General features: G+C 43.4%; 1 protein-coding gene across 1 annotated transcript in view; it reads left to right on the top strand.

Annotated features, from left to right (window-relative positions):
* NRK (Nik related kinase) overlaps positions 1-22,205 on the top strand; it is a 334,012-nt gene that overhangs the window by 264,357 nt on the left and 47,450 nt on the right. The window contains exon 30 of the mRNA XM_044306320.1: positions 16,557-16,716. Within this exon, the coding sequence (XP_044162255.1) occupies positions 16,557-16,716 (160 nt within the window). The remainder of the gene's footprint in view (positions 1-16,556; positions 16,717-22,205) is intronic.

The raw sequence follows: 22,205 nt of genomic DNA, 5'->3' as shown, positions 1-22,205 counted from the left end.
TTTGGGAATGATATTTTATTTTTTGGGGATGTTACAAGGCTTAGAAGTTTAGAAGCAAATCTTGAAATTTTTCAGAAATTTACAAAAACCCAATTTTTAGGGACCACTACAGCTCTGAAGTCACTTTGCGAGGCTTACATAATAGAAACCACCCAAAAATGACCCCATTCTAGAAACTACACCCCTCAAGGTATTCAAAACTGATTTTACAAACTTTGTTAACCCTTTAGGTGTTGCACAAGAGTTATTGGCAAATGGGGATGAAATTTGAGAATTTCATTTTATTGCCTAATTTTCCATTTTAACCAATTTTTTCCACTAACAAAGCAAGGGTTAACAGCCAAACAAGACTGTATCTTTATTGCCCTGACTCTGCCGTTTACAGAAACACCCCATATGTGGCCGTAAACTACTGTACGGCCACACAGCGGGGCGTAGAGTGAAAGGTGCGCCGTATGGTTTTTGGAAGGCAGGTTTTGCTGGACTGGTTTTTTGACACCATGTCCCATTTGAAGCCCCCTGATGCACCCCTAGAGCAGAAACTCCATAAAAGTGACCCCATCTAAGAAACTACACCCCTCAAGGTATTCAAAACTGATTTTACAAAGTTTGTTAACCCTTTAGGTGTTGCACAAGAGTTATTGGCAAATGGGGATGGAATTTGAGAATTTCATTTTATTGCCTAATTTTCCATTTTAACCAATTTTTTCCACTAACAAAGCAAGGGTTAACAGCCAAACAAGACTGTATCTTTATTGCCCTGACTCTGCCGTTTACAGAAACACCCCATATGTGGCCGTAAACTACTGTACGGCCACACAGCGGGGCGTAGAGTGAAAGGTGCGCCGTTTGGTTTTTGGAAGGCATGTTTTGCTGGACAGTTTTTTTGACACCATGTCCCATTTGAAGCCCCCCTGATGCACCCCTAGAGTAGAAACTCCAAAAAAGTGACCCCATCTAAGAAACTACACCCCTCAAGGTATACAAAACTGATTTTACAAACTTTGTTAACCCTTTAGGTGTTGCACAAGATTTAATGGAAAATAGAGATACAATTTCAAAATTTCACTTTTTTGGCAGATTTTCCATTTTAATATTTTTTTTTCCAGTTACAAAGCAAGGGTTAACAGCCAAACAAAACTCATTATTTATGGCCCTGATTCTGTAGTTTACAGAAACACCCCATATGTGGTCGTAAACTGCTGTACGGGCACACGGCAGGGCGCAGAAGGAAAGGAATGCCATACGGTTTTTGGAAGGCAGATTTTGCTGGACTGGTTTTTTAGACACCATGTCCCATTTGAAGCCCCCTGATGCACCCCTAGAGTAGAAACTCCAAAAAAGTGACCCCATTTTAGAAACTACGGGATAGGGTGGCAGTTTTGTTGGTACAAGTTTAGGGTACATATGATTTTTGGTTGCTCTATATTACACTTTTTGTGCGGCAAGGTAACAAGAAATTGCTTTTTTGGCATCGTTTTTTTTTTTGTTATTTACACCATTCATCTGACAGGTTAGATCATGTGGTAATTTTATAGAGCAGGTTGTCACGGACGCGGTGATACCCAATATGTATACAATTTTTTTTATTTATGTACGTTTTACACAATAATGTAAATAATGTAAGTAAATAAAATGTTTTAGTGTCTCCATAGTCTAAGAGCCATAGTTTTTTAAATTTTTGGGCGATTATCTTAAGTAGGGGCTCATTTTTTGTGGGATGAGATGACGGTTTAATTGGCACTATTTTGGGGTGCACATGACTTTTTGATTGCTTGCTATTACACTTTTTGTGACGGAAGATGACAAAAAATGGCTTTTTTTACACCGTTTTTATTTTTATTTTTTTACGGTGGTCATCTGAGGGGTTAGGTCATGTGATATTTTTATAGAGCCGGTCAATACGGACGCGGCGATACCTAATATGTATACTTTTTTTTTATTTATGTAAGTTTTACACAATGATTTCATTTTTGAAACAAAAGAAATCATGTTTTAGTGTTTCCATAGTCTAAGAGCCATAACTTTTTCAGTTTTTGGGCGATTATCTTGGGTAGGGTATGATTTTTGCGGGATGAGATAACGGTTTGATTGTTACAATTTTGGCGTAGATGCGACTTTTTTGATCACTTTTATTACCTTTTTTGGGAAGTAAGGTGGGCAAAATTCCAATTTCATCATAGTTTTTATTTTTTTATTTTTATGGCGTTCACCGTTCGGGTAAAGTAACATTACCGTTTTATAGATCAGGTCGTTACGGACGCGGCGATACCAAACATGTGTAGGGAATTTTATTTTTTTCATTTTTAATCAGTGATAAATGTGTTTTTTGATTTTTTACTTTATTTTTCACTTTTTTCACTTTTTTTTTACCCAGACCCACTTGGTTCTTGAAGATCCAGTGGGTCTGATGTCTGTATAATACAGTACAGTACAATATATATTGCACTGTACTATATTTTACTTACACTGAACAGATCTATGCTTTCAGCACAGATCTGTTCAGCACCATGGACAGCAGGACGCCTGAGAAGGCGTCCTGTTGCCATGGGAACCTTCCCCGTCTGCTTAGTAGTGGCCAGAACTGCGCAGACGGGGAAGGGTAAGGACGGGGCTTGGGGGGCTGCCTGGAAGCTCTCTCCCTCTCCATTCGGGGGACTGCAAAGGCACAGCAGCCCCCCGATGGGAGAAGGAGGGAGCTCCCTCTTACTGTTAACTTTTTCCATACAGCGGTCCGTACGGACCGCTGTATGGAAAGGGTTAAACGGCTGACATCGCATCACCGATGTCAGCCGTTTATACCAGGGTGCCAGCAATGTGCTGGCACCCTGGTATACCCACTAGACGCCAACGATTACGCAATGGGAGGCGGGCGGGGGATCGCGATCCCGCCTACCGCACCGCCCGCCTCCCGCACCGCCCGCACCGCCCGCAACCCTCCCCCTGCACCTCCCACCGTGCTCGAATAACTCAGGGGTGCAGGGGGGAGGGATACAGGAAACTATTTTTAATCCTAAAGTTTCTGATCCCCGCGGTCAGGGACCGCGGGGATCAGAAACTGCAGAAATCGCAGCAAACCGCAGGTCTGAATTGACCTGCGGTTTGCCGCGATCGCCGACATGGGGGGGTCACGGGACCCCCCCGCGCATTTAGCCTAGGTGCCTGCTCAATGATTTGAGCAGGCACCGGGTTCCGATCACTGCCAGCCGCACGGCAGTGATCGAAAATGCACAGGGCGTACATGTACGCCCTGTGTCCTTAAGTACCAGGGCACAAGGGCGTACCTGTACGCCCTGTGTCCTTAAGGGGTTAAAGGCTATGTACACCTTTGGGGACAATGTTTTTTTTTATTATTGCTTTCTATTCATTTTGGGCCACAAATAATTTTTTCAATTGGTCTTCATTAAAAAATGTCAGCTCTTTTCTCTGTAAAGATGTCATTCTCGGTGTATTTGCAGAGAATCAAGCTTTCTGTTCACAGGAAGTCCTTCCTGTCAGATTGAAGCCCTGTCTGCTCATGTGTAGTCTTTATCTCTGAACTCCCAACAGCTCATAAACACTAAATTATTATCAGTTTGAGAAGAACTGAGCTATAATGAGTGTTAAGGTGGATTTAGACTGCCATATTTTTGGACAGATTATCGGAAAACGACCATTCCTGCGAACACTCGTTCCCGACATCTAAATGTGCCGCCGATCACCCGATGAATGAGCAAAACGCTTGATCATGGGGTGATCCTGTACTGTAATTCATGCAGGCACCACCAATCGTCGTTTCTGGGCAGCAATAGCGATAGCTCGGCCTCATACTTACATGTAAATGCAGCAGTCTCCTTCATTGAATGTGCAGCAGACTGTCAGGAAAGAACGCTTCCTTCCCGATAATTGGCTTTTACATCATGCGGTGTAAACCTGCCTTTTAAGCTCACAATGTTACATAGCATTCTATCCAATACATGCAGAGGAGGTGTGTGACGAAACCAACCTCGCCACAGTGTTTTGGAGGGGGCTGGTTGCTAGCCTCTTGCCTCAGGATTATGGCCCATAGTAACTTTTAAACCCCTGAACCTATTCCAGGGAATTTTGGATAGGTTTGTCCCCCAAGTTATACTGTTTAAATTGATGTAAGTTATATGTATGGACAATGTAACCTCACAAAGTTATAACAACTTATAATAAGTGTAACTTGTCAGCTTGGGAGGAATATGCTGGGTGTGGTTCTATTGTCCCATTGTGTGTTTAAATGGTGTATCTGTCCTGTTGTCTCCACATGTGTATTGGTGATCTCCCCTTTGTCCTGAGAGATAATTGGATTGTCTTTGGTCGTCTCCCAGGCAGAGAGGAGGAAACCATGATGCATTATGGGGATATGTTGTATCTGTTCTGTGTCGCAGTCTCCCTTCTGGTCCTCTAGGGGGCGGGAACGATTGGTTGCTGTATTTACATTGTGTGTGTTGTGAGTTACTGATTGGTTGGATTTCAAAACCCTGTGGGCAGTACTATGTTTGGTTTGTATCAATAAAAGAGGCTGTACTTGAAGTACAGTCAGATCACTGCTGACCCTCAAGACGGAGCCTTGTCTCGTTATTGGGGGGATTCCCTGTATGCTGTTAGAGACTGATTGCCAGGAGTGTAAGCTGATTGGATCCTTTTCCTGTTCGTCTGCTGACAGCTAGTTGTGAGGTTCCAGTTTGGAGTGCTATTTTGTATCCAGTTCGGGAGTTTGGTGTTCTGCAGTAGCTGTGCCTGTCTCTCGGAAAAGGGGCATATCGCCTAAACGGATTTTAACCCCTTGTCTGCTGAAACGGTCCGTTACAAGGTGATTTTACATCCGTCCTCTATCCCGAATTTGGGGGGTAAAATATTTTCAGGAAGAGTGCAAGGCCTACTCATGATTCTTCGAGCTGACCCATTAATGCTTTAATATGCGCTTGTTTGCACCTGACTTTCTCCATATTGTTGTTTACGTATGCATGTATTGCCCAATGAATGAAACATAAATGAAGAATGTTGCAGCTCTCCAAAAGTATCCAATTCAAGAATGTTGTTTATTCTTCCATGTACAAAAAAACAGCGACGCTTCAGTTCTATCACAGCATCTTTTGCAGTATAAATAGTACTGTGCAGACGTTTTAGGCAGGTGTTGAAAAAATACTGCAATGTAAGAACGCTTTCAAAAAGTATTTTACTTTTTATCAATAAACAAAATGCAAAGTGAATGAGCAAAAAGAGAAATCTAAATCAGATCAGTATTTGGTGTGACCACCCTTTGCCTGCAAACAGCATCAGTTCTTCTAGGTACACTTACACACAGATTTTGAAAGAATTCGTCAAGGAGGTTGTTCCAAACATCTTGGAGAACTAAACACAGCTCTTCTGTGGATGTAGGCTTGCTGAAATACTTCACGTAATCTCAGACATCAGGGCTCTGTGGGAGCCATATCATCACTTCCAGGACTCCTTGTTCTTCATTGTGTTGAAGATAGTTCTTAATCCCATTGGCCGTATGCTTTGGGCACTTGTCCTGCTGCAGAATAAATTTGGAGCCAATCAGACGCCTCCCTGATAGTACTGCATGATATCTGCCTGTATTTCTCAGTATTGAGGACACCATTAATCCTGATCAAATCCATTTGCTGAAATGCAGATGCAAGCTAAGTAGGATTTGGGGCTATGGAGGATAAAATAACATAGAATACAGATGGGGAATAGAGAAGGGAATAGCAGACTAAGGCACCATGTCTATACAATTTTCATAAAAGCTTTTATTCTTCCTCAAGTTCTCCTTGTTTAGGGTGCTGTCACGCATCTCAGGCTGTGCTCCGTTTTGGATGTGACCGTTTTTGCAGCAACATACCAGAAGTTATATGATGCATTTTCTTCCAGCAAAGGGAAAAAAGCAAATCACACACAGCAAAACTGAATCACATTAATTACAAATTTAGAGTTATATTAATTTAATTTAAGTCTGCTATGTGTTTTCCCTTGCTGGAAGGTATGTTGTTTCATAACCACATGCGGTTCTTTGATGCATTTTTTATTGCTGTATTAAAAACACAGCCACGACAGGTGACAACACCTTGAATTTGAAGACCCTGCTTTACCATAGTAGCAATAAATGTAGAACTGCTTGAAGCTGTCTGTGTATTCTGGAAGATGGGCCAGACCTAGATGTGGAATGATTCCATATAATGGGGCATCCATGACAGCTATAACAAATATGCTTGCAGCTTCAATTAGCCTGGTTGGTTTAAGCACTCATAATTGGAATAAATACACTTTAAAAAAAATAGAGATTTCAGTAACTCAGCAGTTGATTAGTGTGAAGCAAATTGTGTACGTTCAGGAGGGTTGTAACGATCAGTGGGTGTGGAACCACTGTGTCAACCAACCGGTTTCACTTTGGGATAAACCTAAGGGCATTATCCTGGCAGTCGCCTGGTTATCACCCTTTAAACCCAATACAGGGATCTGGACTTCAGTGCAGTGGAGCAACCAGGCTGGAGTAGTCCCAAAGTGGCTGACAGATGGCCCAGATACACCAGAGTGGGCTACTGAGGGATGAGGCAAAACTCATAGTCCGGGACAGGCCGAGGTCATGACAGATAGACTTTGTGGAAATACATGAAAAAGGTTAGAAGATCAGGGCAGGCATAAAAGGGTCAATATGGTTTTCAGGCATGGGTCAGAGTCAGGAATCAGGCAGAGTTCAGTACACGGGCAAACACATGAAATAGCACATCTTACGCAGGGACTAGCAAGCTACAAACCGGATTCCAAAAAAGTTGGGACACTATACAAATCGTGAATAAAAACTGAATGCAATGATGTGGAGGTGCCAACTTCTAATATTTTATTCAGAATAGAGCATAAATCACGGAACAAAAGTTTAAACTGAGAAAATGTACCATTTTAAGGGGAAAATATGTTGAATCAGAATTTCATGGTGTCAACAAATCCCCAAAAAGTTGGGACAAGGCCATTTTCACCATTGTGTGGCATCCCCCCTTCTTCTTACAACACTCAACAGACGTCTGGGGACCGAGGAGACCAGTTTCTCAAGTTTAGAAATAGGAATGCTCTCCCGTTCTTGTCTAATACAGTCCTCTAACTGTTCAATCGTCTTGGGCCTTCTTTGTTGCACCTTCCTCTTTATGATGCGCCAAATGTTCTCTATAGGTGAAAGATCTGGACTGCAGACTGGCCATTTCAGAATGCACTAGGATAAAACTGATCAGGATTCTTCCGGCATAGAGCCCCGACGACGGAACTCTATGCCGGAAGAAAAGAACGCAAGTGTGAAAGAGCCCTTAGCTGATTTGCCGAATGTTACAAAAAAATTAGCTTTACTTTGCCACAAACTGTATGTCTTTGTAAGTAGTGGGTGCAATGACAGGGAGCAGTGATTGCGCCACTCCCATCATTGTACCCCTAAGATGCTGCTTTCATACATGATCGCGGCATCTGATATACATAACACGGTGTCAAATAAAAATAAAACTTACTTAATCCATTTGCTCGCGACGGGCCAGACGCTATATTGCTTGAAGAGCTGGCATGAAACCTCACGCGACCCGAGATGATGTCACCGCATGGGATTTTGACCGAGATCTTCAAGCAAGATGGCGGCGCCCGGCCCGTCACAAGCAAATGGAGCAGGTAAGTATGCTTTTGTTAGTTTTTTTGCACTATTTCAGGTTAAATCGATTCACTACCACGAAGCACGAGGAAATTCAGCTTCATGGCAACAACATGTGGCTTAATAATAAGGCCACATGTTTTTTTCAAACATCTCTTTATTGAAGTGGAAGGAACCATACAATACGTACATCAATTGCTTGACAGACATGATATAAAACATTATCTGTGGATTTTACAGACAGGTAACATTACATAGTTCCCCACTCGTTTTTCAATTTTTTCCACCAATAAAGTCACTCCACCCTCCCCCCTCCCCACCCCAACCCTCCTCCCCCCTCTCAACCCCACCCAACCCAGAAACACTAGTCCGGTTGTTGAATACCATTCCACGTAATGCTCTTCACGTCATGAGTCAGCAGGTCCCCCAAGACGCATTATATCTCCAGCTTCCCCAATCTGTTTGCAAGTTGCGCTTTCAGGTACCATTCTGTCAACTTGAATGGGGCCATCAGCTCTCCTATCTCGCCAGAAGACAAAAACTCCTCTACAAAGACCTTCCATTTCTTGATGAATTTCCCCACCAGTTGTTCTTTGTCTTGCTCCACCTCCAGCCTTTCCAAATAGAGGACACTCTTCATCACCCCTACCACTTCGTCCCATGACGGCACTTCCACTCCCAACCAGTGCCGCAATAGCGACTTTTTCACTGACATCAACAGAAGATGTATCCCTCCCTTGTTCACCACCGCCCCCAAGTCTTCCTCCTGATTCTTTGGTATATAGTGAAAGACACATTGTTGGGGTGTCGATCCCACTTTCTCCCCCCAGACCCTTTCTATTGTTGCTATTGCTTGCTGCCACAGCGGTTGTATTTTTGGACACTCCCAGATAGCATGCAGAAGTCCCGCCTTAGGGAGATCACATTTAGGACATTTTCGTAAGTAATGGGCGGGTGCATCTCGATATGATAAATTAAAGGCATATGTCGCCCTATGCATAAGTCTTAGTTGCGTTTCTCTCCACTGCTCATTGTATGTTGCCCGCCGTACCAATTCGAGACCCTCCCTCATTTTCTTTCCCAAGTTTTGGTCTGACAGCTCCCTCTCCCACGGCTTATACGCCCCTTTAACTAGGCCTATCGTCTGGATATTGTGGAGCTTTTGGTGGAGATCAGATAGGGACATGGGAGAGCCATCCCTACCTAGCAAAGCTGCAAACCATGCCAGCCTGTCAGAGTCACCCAATGTGTTCGCCTGCGCTTTGCAATAGCTTTTGACTTGCTGGTAGGGGAGATAATGTGCGTCCTGAAGGGCATACTTTTCTTTCACCTGCTCCCATGACAGCCACAGGAAACTGTCACTCTGTAGCAGGTCACCAAGCCTCATAATGTTTTTGTTTCTCCATACCTGGAACAAGCTATTCTCCCTGCCTTGGGGAAATGCCGGCAGTGACCACAGCGGTAGCCTAGGGGACACATAATAGGGGAGACCGTAGATCTTTCTGATTGCCTTCCACGCCATTATGGTGTCCTTTAATAAAACCGCCCCTTTAATTGAAGCCGGAATATCTCTTAGCTTGGAATGTAGTAGGGCTTCTAAATCTTCCCCCCCAGCCAATTCCTTTTCAAATGATAGCGCAGAGTAGTGGCCTGTTCCCCACACCCAATCTCGTATATGCCTAAACAAAGACGCCAGGTTATAATGGCGTATGTGTGGAAGCTGCAACCCCCCTTCATATTTTAACATCGTCAGTTTCGCATAGGCAATGCGTGGTCTTTTAGCTTTCCAGAGGAAGCGGTTAAAGGCTCTCTGCATCCTCGTGACGTCTGTGTGTTTTAGCAATAGTGGGATTGTTTGGAGTGGATAAAGCAGCTTTGGAAAGCTTATCATTTTAATCAAATGTGCTCTACCACACAGAGACAGGGGCAGGTCTTGCCATTTGTCCAATTCCCTCTCTATTTTCGAGAAGAGAGGGGGATAATTCAGTGTATGTATTGAGCTCGGGGTGCGTCCTATCTTAATACCCAAATAGGTCAGATAATCCTTTCGTATCTCCACCCCATTCTCCACCTCACTCCCCCGGTGTGGTCTATGCCCCAAAAACAGAAGCTGGCTCTTGTCCACATTGATCTTATACCCCGTCGCTTTCCCATAAGCAACCAGCGCTTCTAGTATCCCGCCCAGTTGTCGCTCGGGAGCTCCCAGGTATAGCATGATGTCATCCGCAAAGCAACTTATTTTTAACTCCCTACTGCCTATTTTGATCCCTTCAAAGATGTCTGATCTCAGTAGCCATCTTGCCAGGGGCTCCATTGCCAAGTTAAAGAGCAGCGGAGATAAGGGGCATCCCTGGCGCGTTCCTTTGCTGAGTGTAATTGGTTTGGATAAGAAGCCAGGTATATTCACCCTCGCCTGAGGATTGTCATACAGCGCTGTCAAATAGTTCCTAAAAAGTCCCCTTATATTAAACCTATCCAGTACCATGTCCAGCCATTGCCAGCTAACGTTGTCGAACGCTTTCTCAGCGTCAATTGCCAGCAACGCTGGACATGGCCCCTCTTTACTCTCCCCCTTCGTACTTAGGGCGGCTAGGACCTTACGCACATTGGTTACTGCAGACCTGCCTTTCATAAATCCTACCTGGTGCGAGCCGATTAGATCAGGTACACAAATGGCCAACCTATTGGCCAAAATTTTTTGGACAGGACTTTGATGTCCTGGTTGATTAAGAATATCGGTCTATAGGCACTCGGTTGAGTTAAGTCTCTTCCTGGCTTCGGAAGAATTTTAATATAGGCCATTTTGCCCGTGCCAGGTAAACTCCGCCCTCCCAAAATGTCATTAAACATCTTGGTCAACATCGGGACCAATTCTTGGTGCATTGACTTATAAAATTCCGCAGGGAACCCGTCAGGTCCCGGCGCTTTATGATTTGGCAGAGATTTAATGGTCGCCCTCACCTCTTCCTCCCGTATTTCACCATTTAAGGCTTCTAACACGTCAGCAGACAGTCGTGGGAGATCTACCTGATCCAAGAGATCCCTTGCCGCCAGCGGGTCAAAGCTGTCACTCGTGTACAACGTCTGATAGTATTCACCCAGGACTTCTACTACGTCTTTTGGTTGGGTATGTAGCTTTCCTAGCTTATCCTTCAGGGGATGCAGCGCTGATTGCTTAGCAAAGGGACACGTTAAGTTGGCCAGTAACCGTCCTGCTTTATTACCCAAGCGGAAAAACTTAGCCCTTTGGTAATCTCCGACCCATTTTTCACGTCTTTCCTGGCAATAGTCAAAGTTATGTTTAGCTGTTACCCAGAGCAATTTATTTGCGTCCGTAGGATTTTCCTGGAATGCAGTATATGCCCTCCGTACCTGTCCCGTAGCCTCATCAAATTTTTTCTTCTCATCCCGCTTAATCCCTATCGTGTAGGACAATATTCTGCCTCTCAGCACCGCCTTCGCCGCATCCCAGAACAATCCCTGATCCGTCATATGGTCCGCGTTGTCCTGTGCATATTCCCACCACCAGCCTTTCAGTCTATGCACTCCTTATCCTTGGACAAATGTTGGGGCATTCTCCATATATAATCTTGGCCTCTTGGAACAGTGTCCATGAGCTCCACAATTACTGGGGCATGATCCGAGATCAACAAATCAGAAATGACAACCGCCTGGACTCTAGATAACAACCTAGTCGATGTCAAGAGGTAGTCAATCCTGGACCAGGACCCCTGGGAACATGAGTAGTGGGTAAATTCTCGGTCTTCGGGATGGTAGTGGCGCCATGCGTCATGGAGCCCTGTACTCTGTAGTAATGGGAGTAACGTCTGGTTTTTGCTCTGTTTGCTAGCGGACCCAGAGACCTTCCTCTTCCTATCCTCCTGCTCGCTATGGACTCGATTAAAGTCCCCCCCCCCCACCAATAACATTTGCGATGCTTCCGTCAGGATGTCCCTTTCCAGTGTCCTATAAAAGACCGCCTGGGAGTCATTCGGGGCATAAATTTTATGCATTACTATCTGTCCCACCGGTGAATCCAAACACAGGCGCATCCACCTCCCCTGTTTGTCTGTTGACATTGCTGAAATATCATACCTCAGGCGCTTATGTAACAGAATCATCACTCCCGCCCGTTTGCCAGTTGAGGGCGAGCCCACCACTTGACCCACCCACAATCGACGCATCCTTACAAAATCTGCTTCTTCTAAATGGGTCTCCTGCAGAAATGCAATGTCTATTTTAAGTTTCTTGCCGGGGAACGAAGTCCCTTAACATTCCATGTGGCTACTCTCATAATTGATTCTCAATTTAAAGATCTCAGCAGGAGAAATCATTCTGATTAGACATCTATTATATTTCGCTTGGTGACCTCTAAAAAACCTCGCATTCATCTGCCCCAGACTAGTGAATCTGCCCTCCCCCCCCCGTTCCCCCGTGCCCTACCCCACAACATAAACACCCATAGTATTGACTTCACTTTTTTCGCACATCTTATAGTGTAGTAGTTGTCACTACAAAACTCTAACTGACTCATTTACTCTCTCCCACCATATCACACTCTCCAGCCCATATAGTTAAACACAACAGGTTGCTATAAACTCAACGATAATGGAACATAAGTCCATTTTTGTCTCACATGTCCCTTCAAGGAGGCATCATCCATGGAAGTCCATACTCAAGGTCGCCTCTATTCACTCTGGGTCTGCCTCCCGGTGCTCCGACCCCTTGGCTCTTGGCGTCGATCGTCCTGGATTTAATCTAGCCCCTCTTCCTCTGACCGAGGCCACGGACCTTTGGGAAACTGACAGGGTCGCATCTGATTCCAAGGGATCCCACTCCAATGCCTCTTTTGCTTCCCCAGGGGAATGGAAGGTGTCGACAGAACCATCTTGTTGAAAAACCCTCAGGGTTGCTGGATATATCAAAGCAAACTTGGTTTTATTCCTAGCCAGCATGGAGCAGACCTGGGAAAACTCTCTCCTGCGTTTCGCCACCTCCGCGGAGTAGTCACTGAACAGCAGAATCTTGTTGCCCCGGATGATCAAGGGTTGTTCTCTGCGCCTAAATTTTGCCAATATGGCCTCTTTGGCAGCGTAGTTAAGATATTTCGCTATCGTAGCTCTGGGCCTTGCATTATTGGATCGCGCCCCTGCTGGTGGTGGTGGTCCCAGCCGGTGTGCCCTTTCCACTATACAGGCGCCCCTTAATCCCAGTGCCTGCGGTATCTCCACCTCGCATATATCTGCCAGCTGGTTCGAAGGGATCGACTCTGGTAAACCGATGAACCGCAAGTTGCTCCTCCTGGAGCGATTTTCCAGATCGTCAATCTTTTCTTTCAGGAATTGATTACTCCGCAGGAGATCACTAATGTTGTTCTGAGCCCTCTCCAGCTCGTCTTCCACTACCACCACTCTTTGCTGTACCTCTGTGATTTGAGAGGTATGCTGCGCCACTTCATTCTGCAGTTGTTGTAGAGCCGCAGCGACCGTGGCCTCCAGAGAGGCTTTAATATCTGGAGCCAAGAGTTTTGCCACTTCTATGGCCATAGTTTTGCATGAGGCTGTAATATCTCCTTTCAGGAGGTGACCACCGTCCACATCCTCATCCTCCGAACCGGAAGCCTCCGTACTCCTCTGTGTGGACTGGGAAGCCGAACGGGTGAGCCTGTGGTGTTTTTCAGTCACCGGCGCCATCTTGCCCTTGGCTCTCGAATCGTCTCCTGTCGGGTGTACTGCCTGCACCTCTTTCTGCGAACCGCCTCTGACCACGAACTTTTCCATGAGCGGCCCCCTGGTGTTCTCGGGGGGTTTGTGGGGATATTTACTAGCCCCGATAAGCGGCGGTTCCACTAATCACGGGCCGGTCGAGCGGAGCTCCTCTGATTAGCGGCCGTCCATGCGCGCGCCGGAACTGGAAGTCTAAGGCCACATGTTGATACAGCAAGTGTAGCACTCGCGACCAAGCAAAAAAAGTCCAATACATTTTTATAGGGCAAAAGGAACTGAAATACATGGTACATGGTGATTTTTTTGCTGTGTGGCCCCAATGCTCTCCAACATCATGTCTCACTGAAACAAGTCAAAATAAGGATTTATTCTTCCAGCACAATATGGACCATTGTTCATAAAAATTTACAATATTGGAAGATGAATAGCAGATGAGTTCCCAATCAGCAGAGGCACTTGGTTCCTTGGGGCTGGAGAGGAGCACCTTTAAGACTTAAAATAACTGACCGATCCCCTGACCGATCATTGTAACCACGCAAATAAAATAAAAAATCACATTCCAAGAGCTATAACTTTTTTGTTTTTTCATCAATTTACCTGTATAATGGCTTATTTTGAGCAACACAAGTTATAGTTTTTAATGCACCATTTTGGGTACATATAATTATTCATTAAAGCCAGCTGTTTACCTTAAACCCTCTTTGTTTACATCAGTAAAAAGGCATATTAGTGGTCACTAAGGGGTTAAAAGCCTATATGAACATGTTGTGGCAGTTATTAGAAGAAGTAAAATCAACCATCATCATCTTCTCTATTGTCAGAGTGAAGCCTGAGCAAGGAACTTTGTAAGCGATAAGGTTAAAAAATGGGAGGGGGGGGGACATTGTAATTCTTTAAATTGCTACCTGAAATTCAAACTAATTGAGGTCTTTTTTCTGGCCTTACTTATAGAAAGTAGAGCAGCTTGTTAAAAAAAAAAACAAAAAAAAAACAGGCTGAATATTTCTCAAGAAATTATGTCCTTAATTTAAGGTTCCCCTCTGAGATTTTCTTGCAATTGTGTTTTTTTTTTTTCTCTAAGAGATTCATCTAAAAATAAACATCTTCCCTCCCTGTTCAGCGTGAGTGATCTGAAATAATGCGTGGATCCTCACAGTTCTTATGCAGCCCATGGTCCAGATACGGTAGCTGTAATCTAAAAGGGGCATTTGATTTAGGAGTGCATTTACAGATAGCAGAAGAGCTGTTCTTTCTCTTCTGTTACTGCCAATGATTTTTTGGTCCTCTGCCCATATCTGTCATTGGCTCATCTGCTCATGAAAATACCAAGGCAACGTATAAAGATTTCTCTCCAGCTGTGGATACCTGTATTGGTATTACGGATAGTGGTAGCGGAGAAATGGACATCAGAGGTTGGCCTCCAATTGTTGTTCCTGGCAAGTAAAGAATCTTTATATTTACCAGATTTTTTTTTGTGCTGTATTTGTTCAGTATAATTATTGGCTAACCTACATTGTATTTAGGGGCAAGAAACAGCTGCTATGTGCATGCTTACAATGTATGTTGGATATATAATATACATATTAATATATAATGTATATATAATAATGCATATCTTGTATTTGCATGTATTTCCTGTGTTATTTACATACAAACCAGTGCGCTTTTCTACAATTATTAGGGAACTTTCTTACATGCCTTTGATGCTGTTTTGACGCCAATGCCAGGAGTGGTCTATAAAGGCTGTAAAGGGAGGGGGAGTATATAGGAAATCATTTTTATTTATTTTTTTACTTACTGTAGATGTCCATGACACAAACATGCTGGAAAATTAGGGAAGAAAGCCACTCCCAGAGCACACCAATTTCAAAAATATGCTATTGACCCAAAAATTGACTCCACAAGTGTCAAAAAGCACCACTACAAAAACATATTTGTGCTGCATTTAATTATTACTATAGACCAGAGCGTACATAGAAGTCATGGGGCCCCATAGTAAAACTCAGTAATGCCCTTCATATTGTGCCCAATAATAATGCCCCACAGTATTCACAATATTAATAATGCCCCCATAAGGCCCCTAACAGAAATAAAGCTCTCTATAGTGCCCCCAGCAATAATAAGGCACCCCAGTAGTAATAAGGCTAATCTATAAGACACCCCTATAGAGCTCACAGTAGTCCTAAAGTGATATATATATACATATATATATATATATATATATATATATATAAAATAAAACAGCTTGGATTTTCATCACAATTTGGAGTGCAGTCCTCTTTTTTCTCTTTTTTTCTCATATATATATATATATATATATATACATATAATGGTCCTTCTGTATTTGTAGTATATATATATATATATAATGTATTAATATAGCGCCACCATATTCTGCAGAGCTTTACAAATTCATATATATATATATATATAAATAAAACACACATAAAGAAATAATTTCTATAAAGTGTACAAGCCATTACATTTTTGACTACGTACTATGAATACTGGATACAATACAGTGTCAAAAATTAAGTAAATTGGAATATAGAACAATTATAGGATCAAGCCAAACTTTTTTAATGGAATATCTGGGTGGTATTTTTTACACGGTCAAACTCACCTCACTGATCCCCCATGTTTAATTTTAAAGAGTCTTCTTAGCAAAGCTGTCTTCAGCGTTTTACTAAGGGCTGAGAATGCCTGTATATAACAAGTTAGGTAGTGTGGGTGAAGGGTGATATGCAGTGATAGGGCAAATATACATAATCAGCGAAAGCAGTAGTGACTAGAGGCAGGCTGGAAGCCTCTGTATGTTACACACAGGCATCTTCAGCACTCAGTAGAACTGAAGACTGGAGATAGACTATCCTTAGCAACTCTCTGTTAGATATTTTCTAAGAAAACTTTTTACACTCTGTTTTCAAAAAGAAGAAACATCTTTCACTAATAAAGGGTATAGCAAAAATATTTAACATCCCTACAATATATTAAATATAAACTGAAACAAAAGTTACACTTTAACTCATGCCGGTCTCTTCTTGGTCTTTTTTGACCCACAGGAAATGTGCTTTGCAGGCATACATACTTTCTCTGCAGCCCTGAATAATGTCCATTTTAATGTGCCTATTTGTACTACATTATCCTCATTTTTGGAAAATGCTTATTGAAAAGTATGTTTATGATTTCAGATCCAGGGAAATATTCACCCTCATGCAATTATCATACTTCCCAATACAAATGGCATGGAGCTCCTGCTGAGTTATGAAGATGAAGGCATTTATATTGATACATATGGACACTTCACAAAGGAAACAGTTTTACAGTGGGGTGAAATGCCAGCCTCTGTTGGTGAGTATAAGCTTATGAATAAGTATTCAGTTAAAGACAAAATTGAGGTAAAACAGACTATTTAAGGCTACATGCACACAAACGTTGTTTGTTTCCGTGTCCATTCCGTTTCTTTTGCGCATAGGATGTGGATTTCCGCATCAGCATGTCCGTTCAGTAGTCCCGCAAGAAAACATAGAACATGTCCTATTCTTGTCCGTTTTAGGCTACATGCACACGACTGTATGTGTTTTGCGGTCCGCAATTTGCAAATCCACCCCAAAAAACTGATGACATCCGTATGCCATCTGTTTTTTGTTTTTTTACGGATCCATTGTAACAATGCCTAAAATGGACAAGAATAGATGCGGACAGCACACATTAAAATGAATGGGTCCACATCCTATCCGCAAAAAAACCTGAACTGACACGGAAACTAACAACGTTCGTGTGCATGTAGCCTTAGGCATTGTTACAATGGATCCACCCCAAAAAAAAACGTATGGCATACGGATGTCATCCATTTTTTTGCGGATCCGCAATTTGCTGACTGCAAAACACATACGGTCGTGTGCATGTAGCCTAACTCTGTATTTCCAATAATTCACCTGTATTTAACTATTAGATTGTATACAGTCACGAAGTTTAAAAAAAATAGAAACATATCATAAGTTTAGATTGGCGGGGGTGTGAGTGCTGAGACTCCCACAATTCCTATAACGAGGGAAGAGATGCATGCTCATAGCATGGTCTCTCTTATTATTTCACAAGACAGGCTCCATAGAAGTCCATAAGCCAGTATCAATTCAGTCTTCAGCAGCTAGGAGAGAGAGTGCATGTTTCCCACCCGTCATGCTAGGGATCGATGGTGGTCTTAGCACTGAGACGCCCACCAATCTAAACTTTTGATATGTCTCTATGACATATAAAAAATTAGTGAACTTTCAAAAGAGTTCTCCGGTTTCATAATGATTATTTATCTGCTCAGAGTACCCCAAACAGTGCATATTTTTTTCCCATATACCCGTTTTTCATATGTGCACTTTCCTACCCCTTTTCACATACACCTTCCCACTTCTTCTGTATGCGTTTTTATCTAGACCTATCATGAGAACAATAGATTTGTCATATGGTTATCCCAATTCTACACCTACTATTATGAGGATTTACTTGCAGGTCTTCCCCTCACAGGATCAGTAATGGATTACCCATTTACTTAGGAGGTTTAATCCTTTTTATGGATTGCTACAGAAGGTTTTTTTATAGAATTATTTTAAAGGAATATTTTATATATTATTTTCAATAGCATAGTACTGCTGAAATTAAAAAGACAAACAGTCAAAAATGCAAAAAAATTCTATGAATATTGAGTTATCAGGAGACCAGAGGTAAGGGCTACAGAAGATGCCATCAGAGCAACTCTCAGACGAAAGTGTTTTACGAAGATTTGGCTTGCGGCTACTCCTAAGGACATTATCTAACTGGGCCCCAGATGTTCACTTTTTAATTCCTATCCAGGGATCTGTACTTTGCTGCAGGGGAACCATTGGGCTGCTACCTCTTGGAGTAATCTCTGTTTCATTACTTCATCTGTAGAGGAACCAGTAGTCTCATTCCCTGCCACTGTTCTTCAGGGATAAGGTTCCGATGTATGAGTATTTCCACCTTCAGGGTCTAATCATACTGGCAAGAGTCAATAAGAGGTCTAGGGATTCCTAGGAGGTCACCATCCCTCTTCCTAAGCTTTAAGGCCTAGTCTCTGGTCTATTTCCTTCTGTGTGTCATCTGGTTTTCCCCTCACTTATACATGTGATATTATCAACCGCATAAAACCGTCATTTTGTTTGTGTCAGTGCAGAGATGGATACTGTTTCTGCACTGGTTGATCGTATGCAGGGATTGTCTTTGGAGGTGGCTGACCTCCGCACGTTCGTCTCGCAGTTTCAGAGACCACAGGCAGCGGCTTCCACCAGTGGGAACCAGGCCTGCCCGGAACCTAAGGTCGTTCTCCCAGATAGGTTTTCCGGGGGAAGTGACAACTTTGTTCGGTTCATGGAATCATGTAAACTATATTTTAGACTACGTCCTAACTCTTCTAGGGAAGAGAGTCAAAGAGTGGGGATTATTATTACACTACTGAAAGGCGAAGCTCAGTCTTGGGCTTTTTCTTTGCCGACCGGATCACAATCCATCCGGTTGGTAGATAGATTTTTTAGAGCTCTGGGACTTATCTACGATGACCCAGATCAGGTCTCCCTGGAACAAGACTAAGTTGCATGGTTTATAGCAGGGAGAGCGTTCTGCTGGGTCCTATTTGCACTGAATTTAGGAGATGGGCAATTGATACTGAGTGGAATGACCCAGCCCTCCATAGTCAATTCTGTCAAGGGTTACCTGAGAACCTTAAGGACGCATTGGCATTTCACGAATATACAGAGTCATTAGAGGCAGCCATGTCTCTGGCTGTACGTATTGATAGACGCCTGAGGGAGAGATCTAAGGTTTCTCTTGCTCGGGACGCACTATCATATGGGGAGGCGGCCTCTTCTGACATTTTGGGTAGGGAGGCACTTGAGCTCATGTCTTGTGATGAGCAAATGCAGTTGGGAGAAGTCACTCCCGGACCTGGTAATTAAGACGTTAGGGTTAAGAAAAGACTCTGCTTTTTCTGTGGTAAAGGGGGACATTTTGTTAACATATGTCCTTATGTTAAACATCAAGGTGAAAAAGGAAAAAAAGAAACTGTGTTTAGTCCTCTTCTCACTCTTGGTGGTGTGAGTGGGGAATCTGAGAATGTTCTTTTGTCTTTTACCGGTAGTACCCGATTTCTCCTGCCTGGCAAGGTGGCGCTAGACTCTAAAACTGTGGGAATTGAAGTATTTATTGACAGTGGGGCAGGGGCTAACCTAGTGGACGGCCAATTCGTTCATATGCATAGTTTGACAACAAGAGCATTAGACAAAAATATTTCAGTGTTTGCAATTGATTCCGGTCCACTCTCACAAAAGTATTTGTCACAAATAGTGCAGGACATTCACCTAAAGGTGGGAGATTCTCATCAAGAATTCATTTGATGTTTTGTGCTGGAGGGTCTGCCTGCTCCTCTGGTGCTAGGTTTACCGTGGTTATCCAAACATAACCCTACCATTGATTGGCAAGCGAGACAGATTCTTGATTGGAGTGATTTTTGCATAGACAACTGTCTTAGCACGTCGCTTTCTGGTGTGACCACTAAAGTTGTACCTTCGTTTATTTTGGATTTTTCTGATGTATTCTCTAAAAGAGACCAGGAGTTACCTCCACATCGAGAGTATGATTGCCGTGTCAACCTTGTTCCCGGAGCTAAATTGCCCAAGTCTCGGTTGTATAATCTTTCCGAACCTGAAAGAGCCGCCATGCGAGAATATATCACCGAGAGTTTGGCCAATGGTCATATTAGACCCTCCAAATCCCCAGTGGCTGCAGGGTTCTTCTTTGTTAAGAAAAAAGGGCAGAACTCTTAGGCCATGTTTAGACTTCTGTAAGCTTAATCGCATTACTGTCCGTGATACTTATCTCCTTCCTTTCATCCCGGATTTGTTCAATCAGATTGTCAGTGCCAAGGTGTTCTCGAAGTTGGATTTGAGGGAGGCATATATTCTAATAAGGATAAAGGAGGGGGACGAATGTAAGACAGCCTTTAATACCCCTGAAGGTCATTTTGAAAATTTGGTCATGCCTTTTGGGTTAACCACCAGCCAGTGCCAGCCATCTCAGCCATCAGTCAGTGCCACCAGCCACAGCCACCAGTCACTGCCAGCAGTCTCAGCACCACCAGTCAGTGCCATAAGTCAGTACCAGCCGTCCCCTTGCCATTTAATATAGGCTGTTCCTACTAATGTTTATGCACTACTGTTCTAGCGCCCGTTATTGTAACTGTCTAGTTTTTTTATAAAGACCAATTAGAAACATGGATTTAAGCCCAAACTAAGTATGTTGCATTTATAAACAATGCCCCCAAAGGTGTCCATGGTTATTAAGTAGGAGCAGCTGTAGGACTAAACAGATGTCAGATTTCCCATGCCTACTTTCTTCATTGCCATAATACAAAATGTAGTCTAACATTTTTTTTTTGCCACCCTCGAAGATCAGTGGTGCCAGATGTGTCAAGCAGCTGATTATTTGCCTCAATAAAATAATCTTTATGTGCAATTGAGTCAAAAAATGTGTGTTAGGGCTCATGCATACGACCGTATGTATTTTGCGACCTGTAAAAACCGTATCCGCTAAAAATACGGATGAAATCCGTTTGCATTCCGTATTTTGCGGACCGGAACAGCTGGCCCCTTATAGAACAATACTATCCTTGTCCGTATTGCAGACAATAATAGGACACGTTCTATTTTTTTGCGGAACGGAAATAAGGACATACAGAAATGGAATGCACATGGAGTAACTTCCATTTTTTTTGTGCACCCATTGAAATGAATGGTTCCCCATACGGTCCACAAAAAAAGGAACAGACACAGAAAGAAAATACGTTCGTGTGCAAGAGCCCTTAATGGGAGAATTGGAGCTGATAGCTGTCAGAAGAATCACAATTATCTGTCTATGGCCACCTATAGAAATAAATCAGATCAAATCAAATCTAAGGCAGTCAGCACAAGATCGTGATGACGTGATGACGTAGGACGTCACGCTCTCCGCCTCCCCCCCCCTCGGCTCGGCTGCCCGGCTGACTGAACAACCTGCTCTCATGTCGGAACCTACCCGCACCCTGGCTATTTCCGTGCGCTAAGCGCTGCTGTGTGCCTCTGCCTCTGCCTCTTGTTTTGTTTGGCTTACCTCCTTGCCGCTGCCGACTCCCGGGCCCGGATGTGGTGACGTGGTGATGCTTCAGCGTGGTGTTGACTCCGTCGCTCCTGCCGCTTCCTCCCTCCTGCTTTCCATCTCGCTCTGAACAAGTTCCCTGTGCGGGGTCTCTCCGTGGAGTGCGTCTCCGGCTCCTGCTGTCCTCTTCTTCCCCCCCTGGCGACAGAGTGAGTAATCTCTTTGTGCTCCCCCTACCCGATGGTAGCTTGGATAAAACAGACAAGCTGAATAATTATACCAAGGAAAGCTGCTATTCTCCTTGTGCTCTCCCTCAGGTACTCCACATGACTTAGCCCTCTCCTTGTGTGTTTTCAGTTCTCCCCTGATTTGTTATGTCTCCTCCATTGTCGTGATCAACCTCCCTGTAGCTGCTGATCCTAACTAACCCTGACTGATGATCAATGTGCTGCTGTAGGACTCTCTAGGGGAGGTTGTATGAAGACCAAGATCAAGATACATTTAACCCCGTTTAGAGGCTTCCGATTCTGTCCGCGTACTTTAGATTAATACCCCTTTTCTCCTCTATATTGCTGGGGCTAATCTTACCGACCCTACTCCGATAGGTTGCTGGTATTAATAGTTTTGGGGGGGGAAAAAAAAAAAAAAAAAGGAGAGGTGTCTACGACTTTAAAGGAAATGAAGTATAGAACATAAAGTGA

Source organism: Bufo gargarizans, chromosome 9 (genome assembly GCF_014858855.1).
Source record: "Bufo gargarizans isolate SCDJY-AF-19 chromosome 9, ASM1485885v1, whole genome shotgun sequence".
Taxonomy (NCBI): Eukaryota; Metazoa; Chordata; class Amphibia; order Anura; family Bufonidae; genus Bufo; species Bufo gargarizans.
This window is presented reverse-complemented; position numbering and strand designations above follow the sequence as displayed.